At 49.5% G+C, this 19,200-nt stretch overlaps 3 protein-coding genes across 3 annotated transcripts in view; 2 read left to right on the top strand and 1 right to left on the bottom strand.

Annotated features, from left to right (window-relative positions):
* LOC123767758 (choline-phosphate cytidylyltransferase B) overlaps positions 1 to 19,200 on the top strand; it is a 664,019-nt gene that overhangs the window by 31,714 nt on the left and 613,105 nt on the right. The window lies entirely within an intron of this gene.
* LOC123767754 (chondroadherin) overlaps positions 1 to 19,200 on the bottom strand; it is a 144,908-nt gene that overhangs the window by 12,853 nt on the left and 112,855 nt on the right. The window lies entirely within an intron of this gene.
* LOC138355383 (uncharacterized) lies at positions 5,052 to 5,666 on the top strand. The gene has a single exon (XM_069310271.1). The coding sequence runs from the start codon at positions 5,052 to 5,054 to the stop codon at positions 5,664 to 5,666; it is 615 nt and encodes a 204-aa protein (XP_069166372.1).

The following is a 19,200-nucleotide window of genomic DNA, read 5'->3' as shown; positions in this document are numbered from 1 at the left end:
CCCCCGTGTGTTGGCCGCGAGGGGGGGCTCCCCCGTGTGTTGGCCGCGAGGGGGCCCCCCCCCGTGTGTTGGCCGCGAGGGGGGCCCCCCCCCCGTGTGTTGGCCGCGAGGGGGCCCCCCATCCGTGTGTTGGCCGCGAGAGTGGGGCCCCCCGTTTTGGCCGCGAGGGGGGGGGGGCCCCCGTGTTGGCCGCGAGGGGGGGCTCCCCCGTGTGTTGGCCGCGAGGGGGGCCCCCCCCCGTGTGTTGGCCGCGAGGGGGCCCCCCATCCGTGTGTTGGCCGCGAGGGGGGGCCCCCCGTGTTGGCCGCGAGGGGCCCGTGTCGGAGCGCGAATGAATACAAGTTATCTATTGTTGCGGGTAAGTGTTAACGAGCGTAAATTTTTCTCTATACACATTATATTTTCTTTTCAAAACCATCGTTCAATGAAATGTATAAAAAAATAGGTATATTTTTTTACAGATTCAATGAGTATAAAAATCAATTTGATGCGAATGAACAACGTTAATAATTTAAAAATTTGGTAATTTACATTTTTTTAAACGTAAAATACTATTTTTTCCGGTTCTTTATGATCATTTTTCTCGTGTGGAGTGGGCGGGGGCGTGGCATGTAAAGCCCGCCCAGGCCTCAATGGCGGCCGACCCTCACAAAGATATATATACCGCGTGTGTTGTTTCATGCGCGGGGAAAAACTGAGGTAGAGAATAACTACAAAACCCGTGGACGGCCTGTAGCAACTGTAGGGGGACAGGGGGCGGCAGCCGGAGGCGGCTTGTGAAGGGACGGCAGCGTGAGGAGAGCTTGTGAGTCCCTCACAACAATGAACAACGGCAGCGTGAGGAGGGGTTATGAGGGGACGGCAGCGTGAGGAGGGGTTATGAGGGGACGGCAGCGTGAGGAGGGGTTATGAGGGGACGGCAGCGTCAGGCGGGGCTATGAAGGGATGGCAGCGTGAGGACGACAAACCGGCCCATCCTCCTAAAATTGCTGCTATAGAAACTGGCGTGTTATTAATTAAGAACTTAACCACATAAGACGATTGGGGTGTTTTTACAATGTTGCGGTAATCTCCTGCTTAGGCAACAGATCCTGCCTGTTCCGTATACCTTCTCCACCCTCTAGTTCCCGAGACACCTGGATACCTGCTGTCTGGGCAGGCCCAGACGCCACTCGCCAGTCGACTAGACGCTAACTACTTGTTTAACTGCCGGCCGATGGTTACCTACAAGATTCACGCCATCTATGACGGCCTGACCCATATATAAGTGGCTCATCGGCGTCCAGTGACCTACGGGGGAGACATCTCCCGTCACGCAGGGTGCAGTCGCACCTCCACACATCTCCAGTATCAGCTCTTGATACTGGTAATGGCTCAAAAGGGCCACCACTTACGGGCTATTCATGCCCGTGCCACCTTTTGGGTGGCTTAATCTTCATCAGTCAATCGTCCAGTCACCAGAATACACTTTGTGCTCTCAGCAGTAACATCTACTCTCACCTCCCCAGGAGAGAGTAGATGCGTACAGCTTTTGCATAAAGTCATTTGCTCCTTTATTTTGCTTAACATAAAAACTCACCTGTACTATTTATTTCTTTTCATAATTTTGTGTAAAGCCAAGGTTTAAGGGCTTTGTTTTTATTAAGTATTTCTTATTATTTTATATTATTAAAGTCATTTTTGTTATATTTTGTTATATTTTTGGGGACGGCAGTGGTGGTAGGGAGGCAGGCTGGGGGACGGCAGCGGTGGTAGGGAGGCAGGCTGGGGGACGGCAGTGGTGGTAGGGAGGCAGGCTGGGGGACGGCAGCGGTGGTAGGGAGGCAGGCTGGGGGACGGCAGTGGTGGTAGGGAGGCAGGCTGGGGGACGGCAGCGGTGGTAGGGAGGCAGGCTGGGGGACGGCAGCGGTGGTAGGGAGGCAGGCTGGGGGACGGCAGTGGTGGTAGGGAGGCAGGCTGGGGGACGGCAGCGGTGGTAGGGAGGCAGGCTGGGGGACGGCAGTGGTGGTAGGGAGGCAGGCTGGGGGACGGCAGCGGTGGTAGGGAGGCAGGCTGGTGGACGGCAGCGGTGGTAGGGAGGCAGGCTGGTGGACGGCAGTGTTGCAGATAGCGGCTACAGCGAAAGGGCTTACGAGTGGTTGGGATATCGCAATGATGGAGATGGTTGTGGATTAGGGGTGGTTGTGGATTAGGTGGTGATTGTGGAGGTTGCGGAGGAAATTGTGGAGGTGATGGTTGTGGAAGATTAGAAGGTTGTGGAGGATTAGGAGGTGGTTGTGGTGGATTCGGTGGTGATTGTGGAGGAGGTGGTTGTGGTTGAGAAGGTGGTTGTGGTTGAGGAGGTGGAGGTGATAGTGGTGATTGTGATTGTAGTGGTGGTTGTGGAGGAGAACAGTGTACTTACCTAATAGTGATTACGGGAAAGTGAGGTCTAGCACTTTATGCCCCGCCTACTGGCCTTGATGTATATGTTTGAGAGGGGGCAGTCCTCTTCAGCAGCCAGATGTGCTGGCTGCTGAAGGAGGCCATATTGAATACTTCATACCCAGGACTCTACGACAAATTAGAGGTATTGTCAGGCAACATCACCGTGACAAGGTAACTGAGGAAAGGAGGATAGAAGCACAAACCAGTGAATCTGTACGATGGTACAACATGGTTGCAGCTGGCAATCCCAATCATTATGGCCGAAGAGGAGGACGACGAGGGAGAGAATCAGTAATAGCGAGAATCCGTCTTGGATACAAATATCCATGGAGATATGGAATGGAAACAACAGTTGGTCAGCGAAGTTGCAGAATCTGTGGTGAGAGTGATGGACACCGCCTTGTCCACTATCTACGTGAATGTGAACACCTGAGAGACATTAGAAATATGTGTAGAATAATAAACCCCACATTGTTTGAATTAGGAAAACACTATTTGTCAAATATTGATACTGTTCTTAAAAGATTTCCCCATTTTGCACCCGCAAGATAACGTAAGCTTTTAAGGGTTGATAGATGTTAATCTTCTTGTTTGAGGAGCTGTTCACTTGAGACAGTTAAGCAAGTCCCAGCTGTGTCTGGGTACAAGTGACAGGATGAACAACCCAGCGGGTTTTCTTCCTATTGGGGAGTGTTGTACATGCTGCTATGGCGGTGTGTCCACTCACAGGATGAGTGGCGCTGCCCAATAAACTCGCCCCTCGGGGCAAAATTTAAAAAAAAATATCATCTTATAGTAATCTTTCTAACATTGGGTCCTCTAACATTTCGATGGTGTTTCACTTCCTGATGGCTTGATGCTGCGGTCTGATGTTTAGTGGCTGTATGTTCAGGAGCTCATGGAGCTCCTGGATTGTCTGATCATATGGTGGACGGTGTTTTGCTGCTCTCCTCTTGCTTCCACATCACCCCCCCCTACCACCACATTAACCCCCCCTACAACCATGTAACCCCCCCCCATCACCACGTCAACCTCCCCTACCACCACGTCAACCTCCCCTACCACCACGTCAACCTCCCCTACCACCACGTCATCCCCTCCTACCACCACGTCCCCCTCACTCCACCCACCACGTCACACGCCCACCCACCCTACCACCACGTCACACCCCCATCCACCCTACCACCACGTCACACCCCCACCCACCCTACCACCACCTGCGCCACAGTCCCAGCATGAGCGCTAACTCACAATGATTTTTTGGTGAGGGCGACGTTATCAGGCCGTATATTCCCCGGGTGAGAGCCCCGATGGTGCAGCAGTAGTTACTCAGTCTCCGCCACTCCCGCAGATAATGCATGCTTGCCTTCACCTAATGTATTGCCTCATTAACTTGGCATTCCATTCGTGATTATCTACTTTGATTTACTTATAATGGTTGCCAGGGTGACAGAGGTTTAGATAGATCTGACGTTCACTGGAGTCTCAAACGCGATTTATTGAGGTTTAAGTTCCATTGAGGAGAGCAAGCCAAGAAAACGTTTGGAATTGGTCTAGGAGATATAGCTGTCCAAGAGTCGGTCTACACAGGAGGCGCCTTGGGTTATTCAGCTTTAATTCTAGGCCCATCCTCACCCAGGCCTTTGGGTGAGGACCAGTTATATCGCCGTCCAAGAGTTGTACAACCTTGTTGTTGTTTCAGATTTAGCTACTCAGAACAAAGTGTCCATGTAGCACGGGCTATGGTGAGCCCGTAACGTACAACCTTCTCCTGTGGATAATATTTAGCCGGGGCCGATCACTTCACCTGAGACGCAGTCCATGGGATATTTATATTGGCAGTGAGCTGTTTCACCGGACTGTGAGGGGTAATTAGGGACGGGACAGGGAGAGTACCTAAGGCCTCCGTGATAAGACACGCAGTAAACGCACCACCAGCCTGTAATTATCCCCCAAATGGACCACTTTTGGCTCGAGCAATTGGTGTAACTAGCGTGGGTTGTCGGGCTATTACGGTCCACGTGAACTGCTCAGTGGGAGAACCGCAGGGCTCAATTAATGTAAATATAAACGATAATAGCGCACCTAATCTGGGTGCCGCAGCCCGCGGGTGTCGCCCCCCCTGGGTGCCGCAGCCCGCGGGTGTCCTCCCCCCTGGGTGCCGCAGCCCGCGGGTGTCCCCCCTGGGTGCCGCAGCCCGCGGGTGTCGCCCCCCTGGGTGCCGCAGCCCGCGGGTGTCCCCCCTGGGTGCCGCAGCCCGCGGGTGTCCCTCCCCCCCCCCTGGGTGCCGCACCAATACACATGGAGTAGAAATACTTTATAATATAAAGTAAAATATTTAAATTCTCGTTCGGTAAAAGGCATTCAATTTGAGAATATATAAATTGCAGAAGGCAGAAATCTGTCTTCCCGAGATCCCCTTTTCCAACTTTCCAACTTTTCACGATTGTCTGCGGGCGAGATAAATCTGGGCGTAAATATATCAGATGTGATGGAGCGCCCCGAGCTGTGGCGCACGAGGCTGCCATAATTTACTAGGCAAGTTTCAGGCGGGATTCTTACTCTCCTCACCTGCTCACTTCCCTCTCCAACACTCAAGTAGGTTTATCTTGACGTAGACGCTAATGAGTAAGTACACCACTACGCTGCCTGCCACCTGCCACTACGCCGCCTGCCACCTGCCACTACGCCGCCTGCCACCTGCCACTACGCCGCCTGCCACCTGCCACTACGCCGCCTGCCACCTGCCACTACGCCGCCTGCCACCTGCCACTACGCTGCCTGCCACCTGCCACTACGCCGCCTGCCACCTGCCACTACGCCGCCTGCCACCTGCCACTACGCCGCCTGCCACCTGCCACTACGCCGCCTGCCACCTGCCACTACGCTGCCTGCCACCTGCCACTACGCCGCCTGCCACCTGCCACTACGCCGCCTGCCACCTGCCACTACGCCGCCTGCCACCTGCCACTACGCCGCCTGCCACCTGCCACTACGCTGCCTGCCACCTGCCACTACGCCGCCTGCCACCTGCCACTACGCCGCCTGCCACCTGCCACTACGCCGCCTGCCACCTGCCACTACGCCGCCTGCCACCTGCCACTACGCCGCCTGCCACCTGCCACTACGCCGCCTGCCACCTGCCACTACGCCGCCTGCACCTGCCACTACGCCGCCTGCCACCTGCCACTACGCCGCCTGCCACCTGCCACTACGCTTCCGGCTACCACTCAGTTTGAAGTGTAAATAGAGACCCAGAGACCCTTGCAGATATTACACCACTACCCACCTGTCAACTGGTGTAGGTGACCACATTCACTCCAAATATCTGCCACCTGCTACGGGGTATTCATGCCCGTGCCCAATCTTGTGGTGGCTTAAACTTCAACAACAGACTACCACACCATGAATGTAACTTTTGTAATAATGGGACACTGGGAGTCCTGGGTACACTGTCCCGGCTCGACACTCTGGCTTCACCATTATTATGTATTATAAAGTTAATCCCAGTAGACTTGTTATGTATTTGAATACAAGGATGATGTCCAGCGTCGTGTTGGAAGCCTTTGTTATGCACCAGACGCTTTACTTCCAACAGTTGTCCGTCCAGTACCTGGCCATGATGCAGAGGATCAACTTTCCCGCGGCCCGGTCTCTGGATTAGGCCTCTTGGTTGGTAAAAGGTCAACTAACTGTTCGATGTGTCTGCTCGCAGCCTGAGGTTAGTCATAGCTTGGTTGATCAGGTGTCGTTTGAAGGTGTGTATTAAGTTCTGTCTTGTTCACTGCCAGAGGTCCCCCAGTTATGGCCCATGATATTGATAGTTCCCTCTATCAATATCAAGTGATATTATGGTATTGATAAGAGCTGCCTATTGCATCTCTGCTTTTCAATAGGGATTATGTTGCACATCCTGCCATGCCTTTGTGGTGTTATTTCTGTGTGCATAGTTGGACCCTGACGCTCTAATATTGACCAAGTGTAAATGAGTGTGTCTTTCCTGACTGCACTCTAGAAAATACAGATATACAATTTTTAAGCAGTCATAATCATTTCGATGTTTTATTGAATGGATTCTAGCAGTAAAGATCTCTGCACGCTTTCCAAGTCAGCAATTTTTCCAGGTTTGAATGGGACTGTTATTGTGCAACAATATACTGCTCCAGAGAAATAGTGTCTTTAGAAGTCTCATCATTGGAGTGACATTTCTTGTTCGAAAGGTTCTTGTTATTCAACCTGTCATTTTTCTTGCAGTTGTGACAGCTACTTTGTTGTGTTTTTTAAAGTAAGGTCTTCTGACATGGTTACTCTTAAATCTTTTACAGCGCTTTTCCTTTCAATATTGTAGTTTGATTACGTGTTATATGATGTTTCAGTGTTGATAAGTTCGTCTTGTCCATGGCGCAATAACTAGAACTTATCCTCATTAAACATTATATTATTTTCTTGGTCCATTGAAAGACTTCATTAACATGATATTAAAAGTTTACTGTTCTTTATATAGTCTACTCCCATGAAAATCGCAGTGTCATCTGGGAAGGATGACACAGTGCCATAGTGTGAGTGTGTCCTTGACTGTCTGATATGATATGAGAACAAATATCGGAGCAAGTGCACTACCTTGAGGGACGGTGGATCATCAAACTTGTCCACTGACGAAGCCTGTGCATCTTTCCTCAATCATGGCGGCTTAGTTTGTATTAAACAGTTTTTGAACGCGATGAGGATGTCTATAACAATAATAACCTTGGTTTGTGAAATTTCGAAACTCGTATAGTGGTTAATAACTAGACAAGGCAGTCACGATCGATGGAAAATGTACAGAGTTCGTAAGTGGAAGAATAAATCCTTGATGAATTGTGGGTTTAAATGTTAGCAGATGTGGGAGGGAGAGGCAGGGGTGGGGAGTGGTGCGCCTGGCCGCGGGTAATGTTGGCCACAGCTCCTGTTATTGCGTCGGCAACTGCGTCCTGCCGGGAAAACTTTTCCAGCTCGCATTCCTCTCTTATTACCCGAACCACTTACAAGGTCCCTGCGGGGGCCACTCCTTGGGCCCCTGTGGGGTCAGCCACCCCCCCTGGATGGGGTCCTTGGCCCCCCTGTGGGGTCAGCCACCCCCCCTGGGTGACTGACCCCTGTGGGGTCAGTCACCCCCCCCCCCGGGAGGCGACCCCCTGTGGGGTCAGCCACCCCCCCTCCTGGAGGTGGCCCCCTGTGGGGTCAGCCACCCCCCCCACCTGGAGGTGGCCCCCTGTGGGGTCAGCCACCCCCCCCTGGAGGTGGCCCCCTGTGGGGTCAGCCACCCCCCCTGGAGGTGGCCCCCTGTGGGGTCAGCCACCCCCCCCCCCCCCGGGGGGTCAGCCACTACCAAAGTAAGTGACACAGCGCACAAGTGCCCTCCTAATGGTATTGTGCGAATTTTTCCCATTGTCGAGGAACAGGATACCTGTTATTAGGCTTATCGAGGTACCTTCCGGCCACTTCTGACCTCGAGGATGAACAGAGAGACAGGTGAACGTGCCCAACCATTTGTCTCACCAGGGGATCGAACCCGGGATCTCCGATTATGAGTGGAGAAAGAAGCAAGGTGTACGAGACAGGATGAGGTCAGGATAGCGGCGTCACGGCCTTAACCTCTACACTGCTCCTACTGCTATCTGCGATATCCTCCTGCGCTCCTCTCACATTGGTTTCATAAGAACATAATTAAGGAAACTGCAAAGGGCCTATTGACCCACACGCGGCAGCTCCTATTTATACCCACCCAAACTCACTCATATATATGAATGATCTGAAGGTGCAACACCGGGCAACTAAAATCATTCCAGAGTTAAGTCAACTCTCGTATCAGGAACGGTTGAGGGCCACTGGACTACCAACACTGCAAACCAGCCATGACAGGCCAGGTCTCATTGAAACTTTTAAAATACTGAACAAATTGGAGGATGTTGATCTGGACAATATCTTCAAAAGGTCACATGTAAGACGAACGAGGAGCAACTGGTTAAAGTTCAAGCCACAACGTAGGACTGAGAACAGAAGATGCTTCTTCACCCACGGGGTTATAAACACATGGAACCGCTTGCCCTCCGAAGCCGTAAATGGCAAAACTTGATAGGTTTTAAATTTCGACTGGAAAAGATCAGGGACAAATGGGGGGATTCTTGACAGTCCGCCGGCTTCCTGTCTTCGTCGAGGCCACCAGTATTAGTGTCCCTCGTGTAAATTCAGGTAAATGTGTCTAAACCTACGCTTGAAACAATCAAGGGGACCATATGTCTTTTATGCTATGTGGTAATTGGTTCCACAAATCGACAACCCTTAATATGTTAATTATTTTAAGTTATGATCACTATGGAATACTTTTAAATAGCTGTGCAGTTGTAGGGTTAATAACCCTCGAGAGGCTGATATAGGCCAGGGGCTCTGGCGTGTAATTCTCATTATCAATAAAGCCACGTTTGAGTTCTCTAAAGTACTGGTTGTGCTTCCATCAGCAGGCAGCCCGTCCCCGCATTCAAAGATTCAAACTCGTTAATCCAGCCACTAAATCCTCCCCCCCCCTGCTTATGAGGTAAAAGCGGTTTTCACACGACTCGCAACTGATGACGATATCTTGAGTTGATTTCGGGGCTTTAGTGTCCCCGCGGCCCGGTCTTCGACCAGGCCTCCACCCCCAGGAAGCAGCGTGTGACAGCTGACTAACTCCCAGGTACCTATTTACTGCTAGGTAACAGGGGCATAGGGTGAAAGAAACTCTGTCCATCGTTTCTCGCTGGCGCCCGGAATCGAACCCGGGACCACAGGATCACGTGCCCAGCGTGCTGTCAGCTCGGCCGGCCAGCCCTGACGTCCGAACACTTCCTGAACAAGTGCTTCGCTCATGTCCTCTGGTCGAACCACAATTCTATAAATGCTTCGCCCACGTCCTTCAAATACAAATATTCCCCAACAGAACCTAAACGCCTAACTATACATAGAATTTTTATGTATAATATTAATTTATATATGTGAAGAAACTAATTTTTAATACACAGTATGTTAAAAATTGCTGAATGCGTGTAGGGAGGACGGCCACTGTTTTAAAGAGCGTAGTGTGAGGACGGGTTGAGGCGGGGTAGACACCAGCTACTGTAATGACCACCTCAATATTGCTGGGAACTTGCACGTGTTAGTTGCCCACCTTCCCTCACTTCCTCATTATCTTCACCACCAAAGAAAGAAAACGATACAGACTAGTGAACGAGGGACTACTTTTTTCGTCCGCATTAGAACTTTTTTTTTTTACCGAGAGTAATTATGGGGTAATTGTGTAAGTATTGTGGGTGGATAGTAGTGGGAAAAGAGGAAGGATGACGGGGTACTGCTCCTAGGTTTACTATGGCTACTCTTGTGGCAGGACTTGGGGTTGGAAACCATAAAGTGACTTATTTAAGAATTGCTGATAAAAGTAGTCAGTCCACACAGGATACTGGGTGGCGAGAGTGTGTGTAGCTCCTGGACATTACAGTCACACCTTCTGACTGTTAGTGTTCACAGGTCTGGCGAGGTCACGTCGTGTCAAGTGACCTCGCCTTCCGCTAACATGATAATTGCACAGGTTTTGATTTGACCTTTCCATCAAACAAGCAGCTGTCTATAGGTGTGGTAGTCAGGTAGTCAGAGGCTATCTCCTGGTAGGCGGGACTTAGCTCCTGGTTCTCTCTTAAATACCCGAGCAACTGTACAGAGTGTGATATAGAGGAGCCTCGCGTCAGCAGAGGTTCCAGCAGTAGCAGGCCAGTCTACACAGGCCCGAGACAGAACTGTGTAGACTTTAGGGTCTACATATTTAGCCATATTTACCTTAGGGGGGCCACCATCTCTTTAGTGGCCTCGACGTGAACAGGAAACCGGCGGCTTGTCAAAGGTTCCCCCATTCATTCTGAGTATTTTATCTAGCTGGATTTTGAACTGCATCAGTGTTTTGACAGTTACGACTACGGCGGGAAGGAGGCTTCATGGGGTTATAACCGTATGGGTGAAACAGCCTCTACTGTTTTCTGTGGCTTGTTGAGCTTGACGCTGTTGCATTTTTTCAATTCAATTCAGTTTATTTTTATTATGCACCCCATACCCATCCCGTGGGCGGTGGTGGAAAGGGTTACAGAGGCACATAATGGGTTCAGGAACTGAACCTCATAGTTCGTTTAGCTAAGCAAGTGACAATCTTGTGAAGCTAGTTACACAATTGTTAATGTGTGTGTGTAATATATATATATATATATATATATATATATATATATATATATATATATATATATATATATATATATATATATATATAAGCCTATACTTGCATAAACCACAAGTGAAGATTAACAATCTTTGGACAACACCCACCAGTGGGACTCGAACCCAGAAAGCACAACTACCTTCCAGTAGCTGGCATAACTAGTATGCTTTAACCCACTACGCCATCAGACCTTACAAAAGAAGTAGATAGTTCGAGATATATATCTCAAACATCTCAAGATATATATCTTGAGATATATATCTCAAACATCGAGATATATATCTCGATGTTTGAGATATATATCTCAAGATATATATCTTGAGATGTTTGAGATATATATCTCGAACTATCTACTTCTTTTGTAAGGTCTGATGGCGTAGTGGGTTAAAGCATACTAGTTATGCCAGCTACTGGAAGGTAGTTGTGCTTTCTGGGTTCGAGTCCCACTGGTGGGTGTTGTCCAAAGATTATATATATATATATATATATATATATATATATATATATATATATATATATATATATATATATATATATATATATATATATATATATAATATATATATAATATATCATTTACACAAATACATATAAACATCGATAATCTTCTGTATCACAAGTAATTCAACAAGAGGCTCACAAGTCACTATACAAGGCACTTTACATCTATGGTGAGTCACACAGTTACTAGTCTTGCTGCACACCCACCCAACTGGGCGGCAGCTTTACAGTCATGTGCAGGCATTACCTACAGTAAGCAAATTTTGGATAGTTCGCTAAGGTTCCTGGCAGCACATCATTATGAATGAAGTACTTACACATTTTTTGGACACCATTGATGGTGTTATCTCTGAATTCCACGATTTTTTCAGATTCCATTATATAATGACGCAAAGGATGCGAATAGTTCTGCTGACAGAGTTTACATTTAGTCAAATCTACATCAGCAGGTGTTACAAACTCCCAGAGGTACTTGTAGCCGAGCCTAAGCCTAGCAGTGGTAACATCTAGAAGTCTGCTAACATTATTGGATGACCCATAGACGTGCGGTTCTTCATGCATAATAGAATGATGATAGATGGAGCAACTGGTGTGAATTTCACTTTGCCTCAAGTCTCCGAAATTTAGTTGATGTTCCCGGAATATTACTGCCCTCAGGCTGCTCAAAGGCAGTCAAAGATAGTAATCATTTCCTTCTTTATCAGCAAACGTCTTGGCTAATTCATCATATACATAATGTCATTGATGTATATGACAAAGGGTTGGCCCCAAGATGGAACCTTGCGGTACCCCGCTCACCACATTTCTCCTGTCAGATTCATTTCTGTTCAGGACGAACCTTTGTTTCCTTTGTTTTAACCATTGTTTGATCTATTCTACAATTTATTCCCGTGCTTGTCATGTCCTTGCTGCACTTTCATGTTGTACCTTACCAAAAGCTTTAGATAAATAGTATATGGGGACAAGTAGCAAAAAAGTAAATAGTTAAGAGTAAATAGAAATAAAAGAATAAATAGAAATAATAATTAATAAGAGGTAACCAGGGAGAGGAGAGGAGAGACAGAGAAAGCTGCTGCAGTTAATGAAACTTGTGAGAGGTAACTTAGGCGCTGCAACTTTATACAAGAGTGAGACCAGGACGCAATATCTGCCACTTGACCGTGGGGGGTTGTGGTTGTGGGGGTACAGGGTGCACACAACTGGTGGGGGTACAGGGTGTACACAACTGGTGGGGGTTGTGGGGGTACAGGGTGTACACAACTGGTGTGTGTGTGTGTGTACTTACCTAGTTGTGCTTGCGGGGGTTGAGCTCTGGCTCTTTGGTCCCGCCTCTCATCTGTCAATCAACTAATGTACAGGTTCCTGAGTCTTCTGGGCTCTTATCATATCTACATTTGAAACTGTGTATGGAGTCAACCCGTTCTCGCAAATTTAATAAGTCAATATTGACTTATTAGTTGCGTGCATAGGTGACATACTAAACAATAGTTTCCCTTGAAAAGCTTCATAGAAAACAACGACCTTACCTAACCTACTTAGTATGTTAAAATAAGCATCTTATAGCTTCGTAATTAAAATTGTTACTTAACCTATTATAGGTATAGGTTAGGTAATGATTGTAATTACGAAGCAATAAGATGCTTATCTTAACATACTAAGTAGGTTAGGTAAGGTCGGTGTTTTCTATGAAGCTTTTCAAGGGAAACTATTATGTTAAGTATGTCACCTATGCACATATTTAATAAGTCAATATTGACTTATTAAATTTGCGAGAACGGGTTGATGGAGTCAGTCTCCACCACATCACTTCCTAATGCATTCCATTTGTCTACTACTATGACACGAAAACATTCTTTCTAACATCTCTATGGCTCATTTGGGCACTCAGTTTCCACCTGTGTCCCCTTGTGCGTGTGCCCCTTGTGTTAAATAGTCTGTCTTTATCTATCCTGTCAATTGTGTGTGTGTGTGTGTGTGTGTACTCACCTAGTTGTGCTTGCGGGGGTTGAGCTCTGGCTCTTTGGTCCCGCCTCTCAACCGTCAATCAACAGGTGTACAGATTCCTGAGCCTATTGGGCTCTATCATATCTACACTTGAAACTGTGTATGGAGTCAGCCTCCACCACATCACTTCCTAATGCATTCCATTTGTCAACCACTCTGACACTAAAAAAGTTCTTTCTAATATCTCTGTGGCTCATTTGGGCGCTCAGTTTCCACCTGTGTCCCCTTGTGCGTGTGCCCCTTGTGTTAAATAGCCTGTCTTTATCTACCCTATCAATTGTGTGTGTGTGTGTGTGTGTGTGTAATTACCTAAGTTCAAGTATGTTTATTGAGACAAGAAAGAATTACATCTCAAAGGGATAGAGTAGCTTAGGCCATTTCTACCCACCATTACCTAAGTGTAGTTACAGGACGAGAGCTACGCTCGTGGTGTCCCGTCTTCCCAGCACTCTTTGTCATATAACGCTTTGAAACTACTGATGGTTTTGGCCTCCACCACCTTCTCACTTAACTTGTTCTAACCGTCTACCACCTTATTTGCGAAAGTGAATTTTCTTATATTTCTTCAGCATCTTTGTTTAGTTAGTTTAAATCTATGACATCTTGGTCTTGAAGTTCCAGGTCTCAGTAAATTTTCCCTATCAATTTTATTAATTCCTGTTACTATTTTGTACGTAGTGATCATATCACCTCTTTTTCGTATATCTTCTAGTTTTGGCATATTTAATGCCTCTAACCTCTCCTCGTAGCTCTTGCCCTTCAGTTCTGGGAGCCAGTTAGTAGCATGTCTTTGCACCTTTTCCAGTTTGTTGATGTGCTTCTTAAGATATGGGCACCACACAACTGGTGCATATTCTAGCTTTAGCCTAACAAAAGTCGTGAACAATTTCTTTAGTATTTCGCCATCCATGTATTTAAAAGCAATTCTGAAGTTAGAAAGGATAGGCTCCTCGCACAACGTTCTTTATGTGGTCCTCAGGTGACAGTTTTCTATCTAGAACCACCCCTAAATCTCTTTCTTTATCAGATTTCTTTAAAGATTTCTCACATAATTTATAGGTTGTGTGGGGTCTATGTTCTCCTATTCCACATTCCATAACATGACATTTATTAACATTAAATTCCATTTGCCAAGTGGTGCTCCATATACTTATTTTGTCCAGGTCTTCTTGAAGGGCATGACAATCATCTAATTTTCTTATCCTTCCTATTAGCATCATCAGCAAACATGTTCATATAATTCTGTATTCCATCTGGTAGATCATTTATGTAGACAATGAACATCACCGGTACACATACACACACACACACAAACACGGTGTGTGTGTGTACTCACCTATTTGTGCTTGCGGGGGCTGAGCTCTGGCTCTTTGGTCCCAAAGTGTGTGTGTGTTGTTACCTATTAGTGATTACAGGGAAGTGAGGTCTAGCTCTTCATTCCTTAGAAAGGCGGAAGGCCTGCTAGCCTTATTGTACCTGTTGCGTTATAATTACAAATTTCTAATGTTCGAATTATTTGTTGAATCTGGCCTTAAAGTTGTGAATGGAGGTGGCTTCCGCAACTTCTCCTTTCAGTGAGTTGCACTTGTTGACCCTCCGCACATGGTATGAGTACTTCTTACATTTCTTTGACTTTGCGTTTCCAGCTTCTACTTGTATGTATATGTTCTTGTCCTACTATCTCCTTAAAGAGGCTGTACTTGTTCACCTTGTCAGTTCCCTTCACTATTTGTGTGTTTGCGATCATGTCCCTGCCGCCTGTTGCTTCTCCAGGGGCGTCAGGTCTTTTCCTTTAACCTGTCCTTGTAGCTCAACCCTTTTAGATCTGGCACTTGTTGCAAACCTTTATACTTTTTTTTTTAGTTTTGGTTTTATGTTTCACAAGGTTCACATTCCAGGCGGGTGTTGCATATTCCAGTATTGGTCTAACGGAGACAGTGTAGATTGCCACGAAAGAATCCTGGTTTAGGTATCTAAACAACGATCTAATGTTTGTGAGCGTCGCATATGCTGCCGATGTTACCCGGTGTATGTGTACCTCTGGAGAGTGTTGGAACTATATCCACTCCGAAATTCTTCTCTCTCTCTCTCTCTCTCTCTCTCTCTCTCTCTCTCTCTCTCTCTCTCTCTCTCTCTCTCTCTCTCTCTCTCTCTCTCTCTCTCTCTCTCTCTCTCTCTCCGACTCCAGTTGTCTTACCCTTGTGGTGTAGATGCCTTCTGGTCGCATTTCTTCCTGTCCCCATCTTCATTACATTACATCTGTATGGATTAAATTCTAGTAACCACATGTGCACGTGTTTACTATTTGTATTTATTATTTGTACCTACAGGATTGAGCTGTTAGCTCTCGGACCCCGCCTTTCTAACCGCCGGATGTCTCATATACTGACCATTGACCTGTTTCCTGTCATATCTACATATTTCTCTCTGACACACAAATACACATTTCAGCATGTAACCCGTAGCAGCTGTTTAACTCGCAGGTACCTATTTACTATTAGGCCAACAGGTGCATCAGGCGAAAGAAACTAACCATTTGTTTTTGTTTCGGCCGGGAATCAAACCAGGATCTTTAGGACTACGACTCCCGAGCGCTGTGCTCACCAACTCGCCTCGCTGTCCGCGAGTCTGTGTGTACAAAATACTTTATCATAGCCGTATTGTCTTCATATTTTGTGTTAAGGTATTGTGGCATATAGTGGCCCTGTGTCTCCTTCATGGCCGTGGCTTCAGCGCGGTTACCCATCCAGCACTGGCCTTAACCTCACGGACCAAGTGTGTGTGTTCACCTAGTTGTGCTTGCGGGGGTTGAGCTCTGCTCTTTTAGCTGCTCTTAACTGCTCTCTCCTCTTAACTCTTAATCAACTGTTACTAACATAAAAAAAAAATGTTCACACATACACACCCTGGTGTATGTGTGTGTGTTCCCACACCCAAATGTTCACACCCTGGGGGTGTGTGTGTGATTTGTGTGTGTGTGTGTGTGTGTGTGTGTGTGTGTGTGTGTGTGTGTGTGTGTGTGTGTGTGTGTGTGTGTGTGTGTGTGTGTGTGTGTGTGTGTTTCTGTGCTTGTGTGTGTTTTTTGTGTTGGGGAGAGTGTATGTGTGTGTGTGGGGGGGGGGCCTTAAGGCAGCAGCCGCGTCCCAAAGGTTAAGGGAGGCGGCTGCCCCCCTTCCCCCCCCCTGTGGTCTTGGCCTGGTATATGGCGCCACTTTCGTACTGAAATTGCACTCTTCTTTTTCTCTGCCTATTGTGCTAGGTTCACTTTTTTTCCCTCTGCTACAGATAATTACTTTAGGGTACTTGGGAAGCATGACTGGAACAATAAGTGCCTCCATGGTGTGTGTGTGTGTGTGTGTGTGTGTGTGTGTGTGTGTGTGTGTGTGTGTGTGTGTGGGTGGGTGGGTGTGTGTGTGGGTGGGTGTGTGTGTGTGTTCACCTATTTGTGCTTGCGGGGGTTGAGCTCTGCTCTTTTGGCCCGCGTCTCAACTGTCAATCAACTGTAACTAATTACTAACTAATTTTCTTTTCTCTCTCTCTCTCTCTCTCACACATACCCACACACACACCCACACACACACCCACACCCACACCCACCCCCATGACTAGGGCGGCGTGAGCTTCCAGTACTTCCAGTACTGGAAGTACTTCCAGAACTGTTCTTCCAGTACTGTTGGACACGTACTGGAAGGCAGCTTCTCATTACATTGTGCATCGCCTCAGTCCTTATCATTTACTTAAATGCAATATTAGGACTAATATTTGTTAATGTGTGTTGTGTGTTCTTCTGGGAGCGAGCATCGTATGTTAGCTGTGTTATATATAACAAACATTTTTAGGAAAGTATAAATTTAGACAACTGGGATTCCTGACACCGCGGCAGCGTTCACTTGTTTTGCTCAACCTATTTTTGGTACAGTTTGCTGCACGCCGGAAAATAATGCAGCTGCATTTTTTTTTACACTTAACGTAGTGGGAAGGTTGTGTGGCGCAGTGCAAGGAGCCTCCATGTTTATGGTGCAGGTGTAGCCCGGCTCGCCACGCTCACCACTACAGGTGAAAGAAAGCTCTGCACCACTATTTTTATATATATAATGTTATAGATTATATATGGTGTGGGTGTTATACCATGGTGAGTGGTGCAGATGCGGGCGGCCCGGGGCGGTAGAGAGCGGTATAGACAGAGGGAGTGAGAGTCGGTCCTGTGATAAGGATGTTATCAAGGGAAATGGTTTCGCTTGATAAATAGCTGCCCCATGTGCCTCAGGCGGAAGACAATACCAGATTTTAATAGTTTTTTAGTAGGCGCACCTGTCAGTCCCTGACAGCCTGGTGTCCCCTGGGTGTCCCTGGGTGTCCCCTAGGTGTCCAGGCGGGACTGGAGGCCTGGGTGTCCCTGTGTCCAGGCGGGACTGGAGGCCTGGGTGTCCCTGTGTCCAGGCGGGGCTGGAGGCCAGGGTGTCCCCGTGTCCAGGCGGGACTGGAGGCCTGGGTGTCCCTGTGTCCAGGCGGGGCTGGAGGCCAGGGTGTCCCCGTGTCCAGGCGGGGCTGGAGGCCTGGGTGTCCCCGTGTCCAGGCGGGACTGGAGGCCAGGGTGTCCCTGTGTCCAGGCGGGGCTGGAGGCCAGGGTGTCCCCGTGTCCAGGCGGGGCTGGAGGCCTGGGTGTCCCCGTGTCCAGGCGGGACTGGAGGCCAGGGTGTCCCTGTGTCCAGGCGGGGCTGGAGGCCTGGGTGTCCCTGTGTCCAGGCGGGGCTGGAGGCCAGGGTGTCCCCGTGTCCAGGCGGGGCTGGAGGCCTGGGTGTCCCCGTGTCCAGGCGGGGCTGGAGGCCTGGGTGTCCCCGTGTCCAGGCGGGACTGGAGGCCAGGGTGTCCCTGTGTCCAGGCGGGGCTGGAGGCCTGGGTGTCCCTGTGTCCAGGCGGGACTGGAGGCCAGGGTGTCCCTGTGTCCAGGCGGGGCTGGAGGCCAGGGTGTCCCCGTGTCCAGGCGGGGCTGGAGGCCAGGGTGTCCCCGTGTCCAGGCGGGGCTGGAGGCCTGGGTGTCCCTGTGTCCAGGCGGGACTGGAGGCCTGGGTGTCCCTGTGTCCAGGCGGGACTGGAGGCCAGGGTGTCCCTGTGTCCAGGCGGGGCTGGAGGCCAGGGTGTCCCTGTGTCCAGGCGGGACTGGAGGCCAGGGTGTCCCTGTGTCCAGGCGGGGCTGGAGGCCTGGGTGTCCCCGTGTCCAGGCGGGACTGGAGGCCTGGGTGTCCCCGTGTCCAGGCGGGACTGGAGGCCTGGGTGTCCCTGTGTCCAGGCGGGGCTGGAGGCCAGGGTGTCCCTGTGTCCAGGCGGGGCTGGAGGCCTGGGTGTCCCTGTGTCCAGGCGGGACTGGAGGCCAGGGTGTCCCTGTGTCCAGGCGGGGCTGGAGGCCAGGGTGTCCCCGTGTCCAGGCGGGGCTGGAGGCCAGGGTGTCCCTGTGTCCAGGCGGGGCTGGAGGCCAGGGTGTCCCTGTGTCCAGGCGGGACTGGAGGCCAGGGTGTCCCCGTGTCCAGGCGGGGCTGGAGGCCAGGGTGTCCCCGTGTCCAGGCGGGGCTGGAGGCCTGGGTGTCCCCGTGTCCAGGCGGGACTGGAGGCCTGGGTGTCCCCGTGTCCAGGCGGGACTGGAGGCCTGGGTGTCCCCGTGTCCAGGCGGGACTGGAGGCCTGGGTGTCCCCGTGTCCAGGCGGGACTGGAGGCCTGGGTGTCCCTGTGTCCAGGCGGGGCTGGAGGCCAGGGTGTCCCTGTGTCCAGGCGGGGCTGGAGGCCAGGGTGTCCCTGTGTCCAGGCGGGGCTGGAGGCCAGGGTGTCCCTGTGTCCAGGCGGGACTGGAGGCCAGGGTGTCCCTGTGTCCAGGCGGGACTGGAGGCCAGGGTGTCCCTGTGTCCAGGCGGGACTGGAGGCCAGGGTGTCCCTGTGTCCAGGCGGGGCTGGAGGCCTGGGTGTTGTATCATCGAGGCAGGAAGGCGGGATAGAGGAGC

This window comes from Procambarus clarkii, chromosome 67 (genome assembly GCF_040958095.1).
Source record: "Procambarus clarkii isolate CNS0578487 chromosome 67, FALCON_Pclarkii_2.0, whole genome shotgun sequence".
Lineage (NCBI taxonomy): Eukaryota > Metazoa > Arthropoda > Malacostraca > Decapoda > Cambaridae > Procambarus > Procambarus clarkii.
The sequence above is the reverse complement of the archived record's forward strand: the minus strand, read 5'-3'. Positions and strand labels throughout refer to the sequence as shown.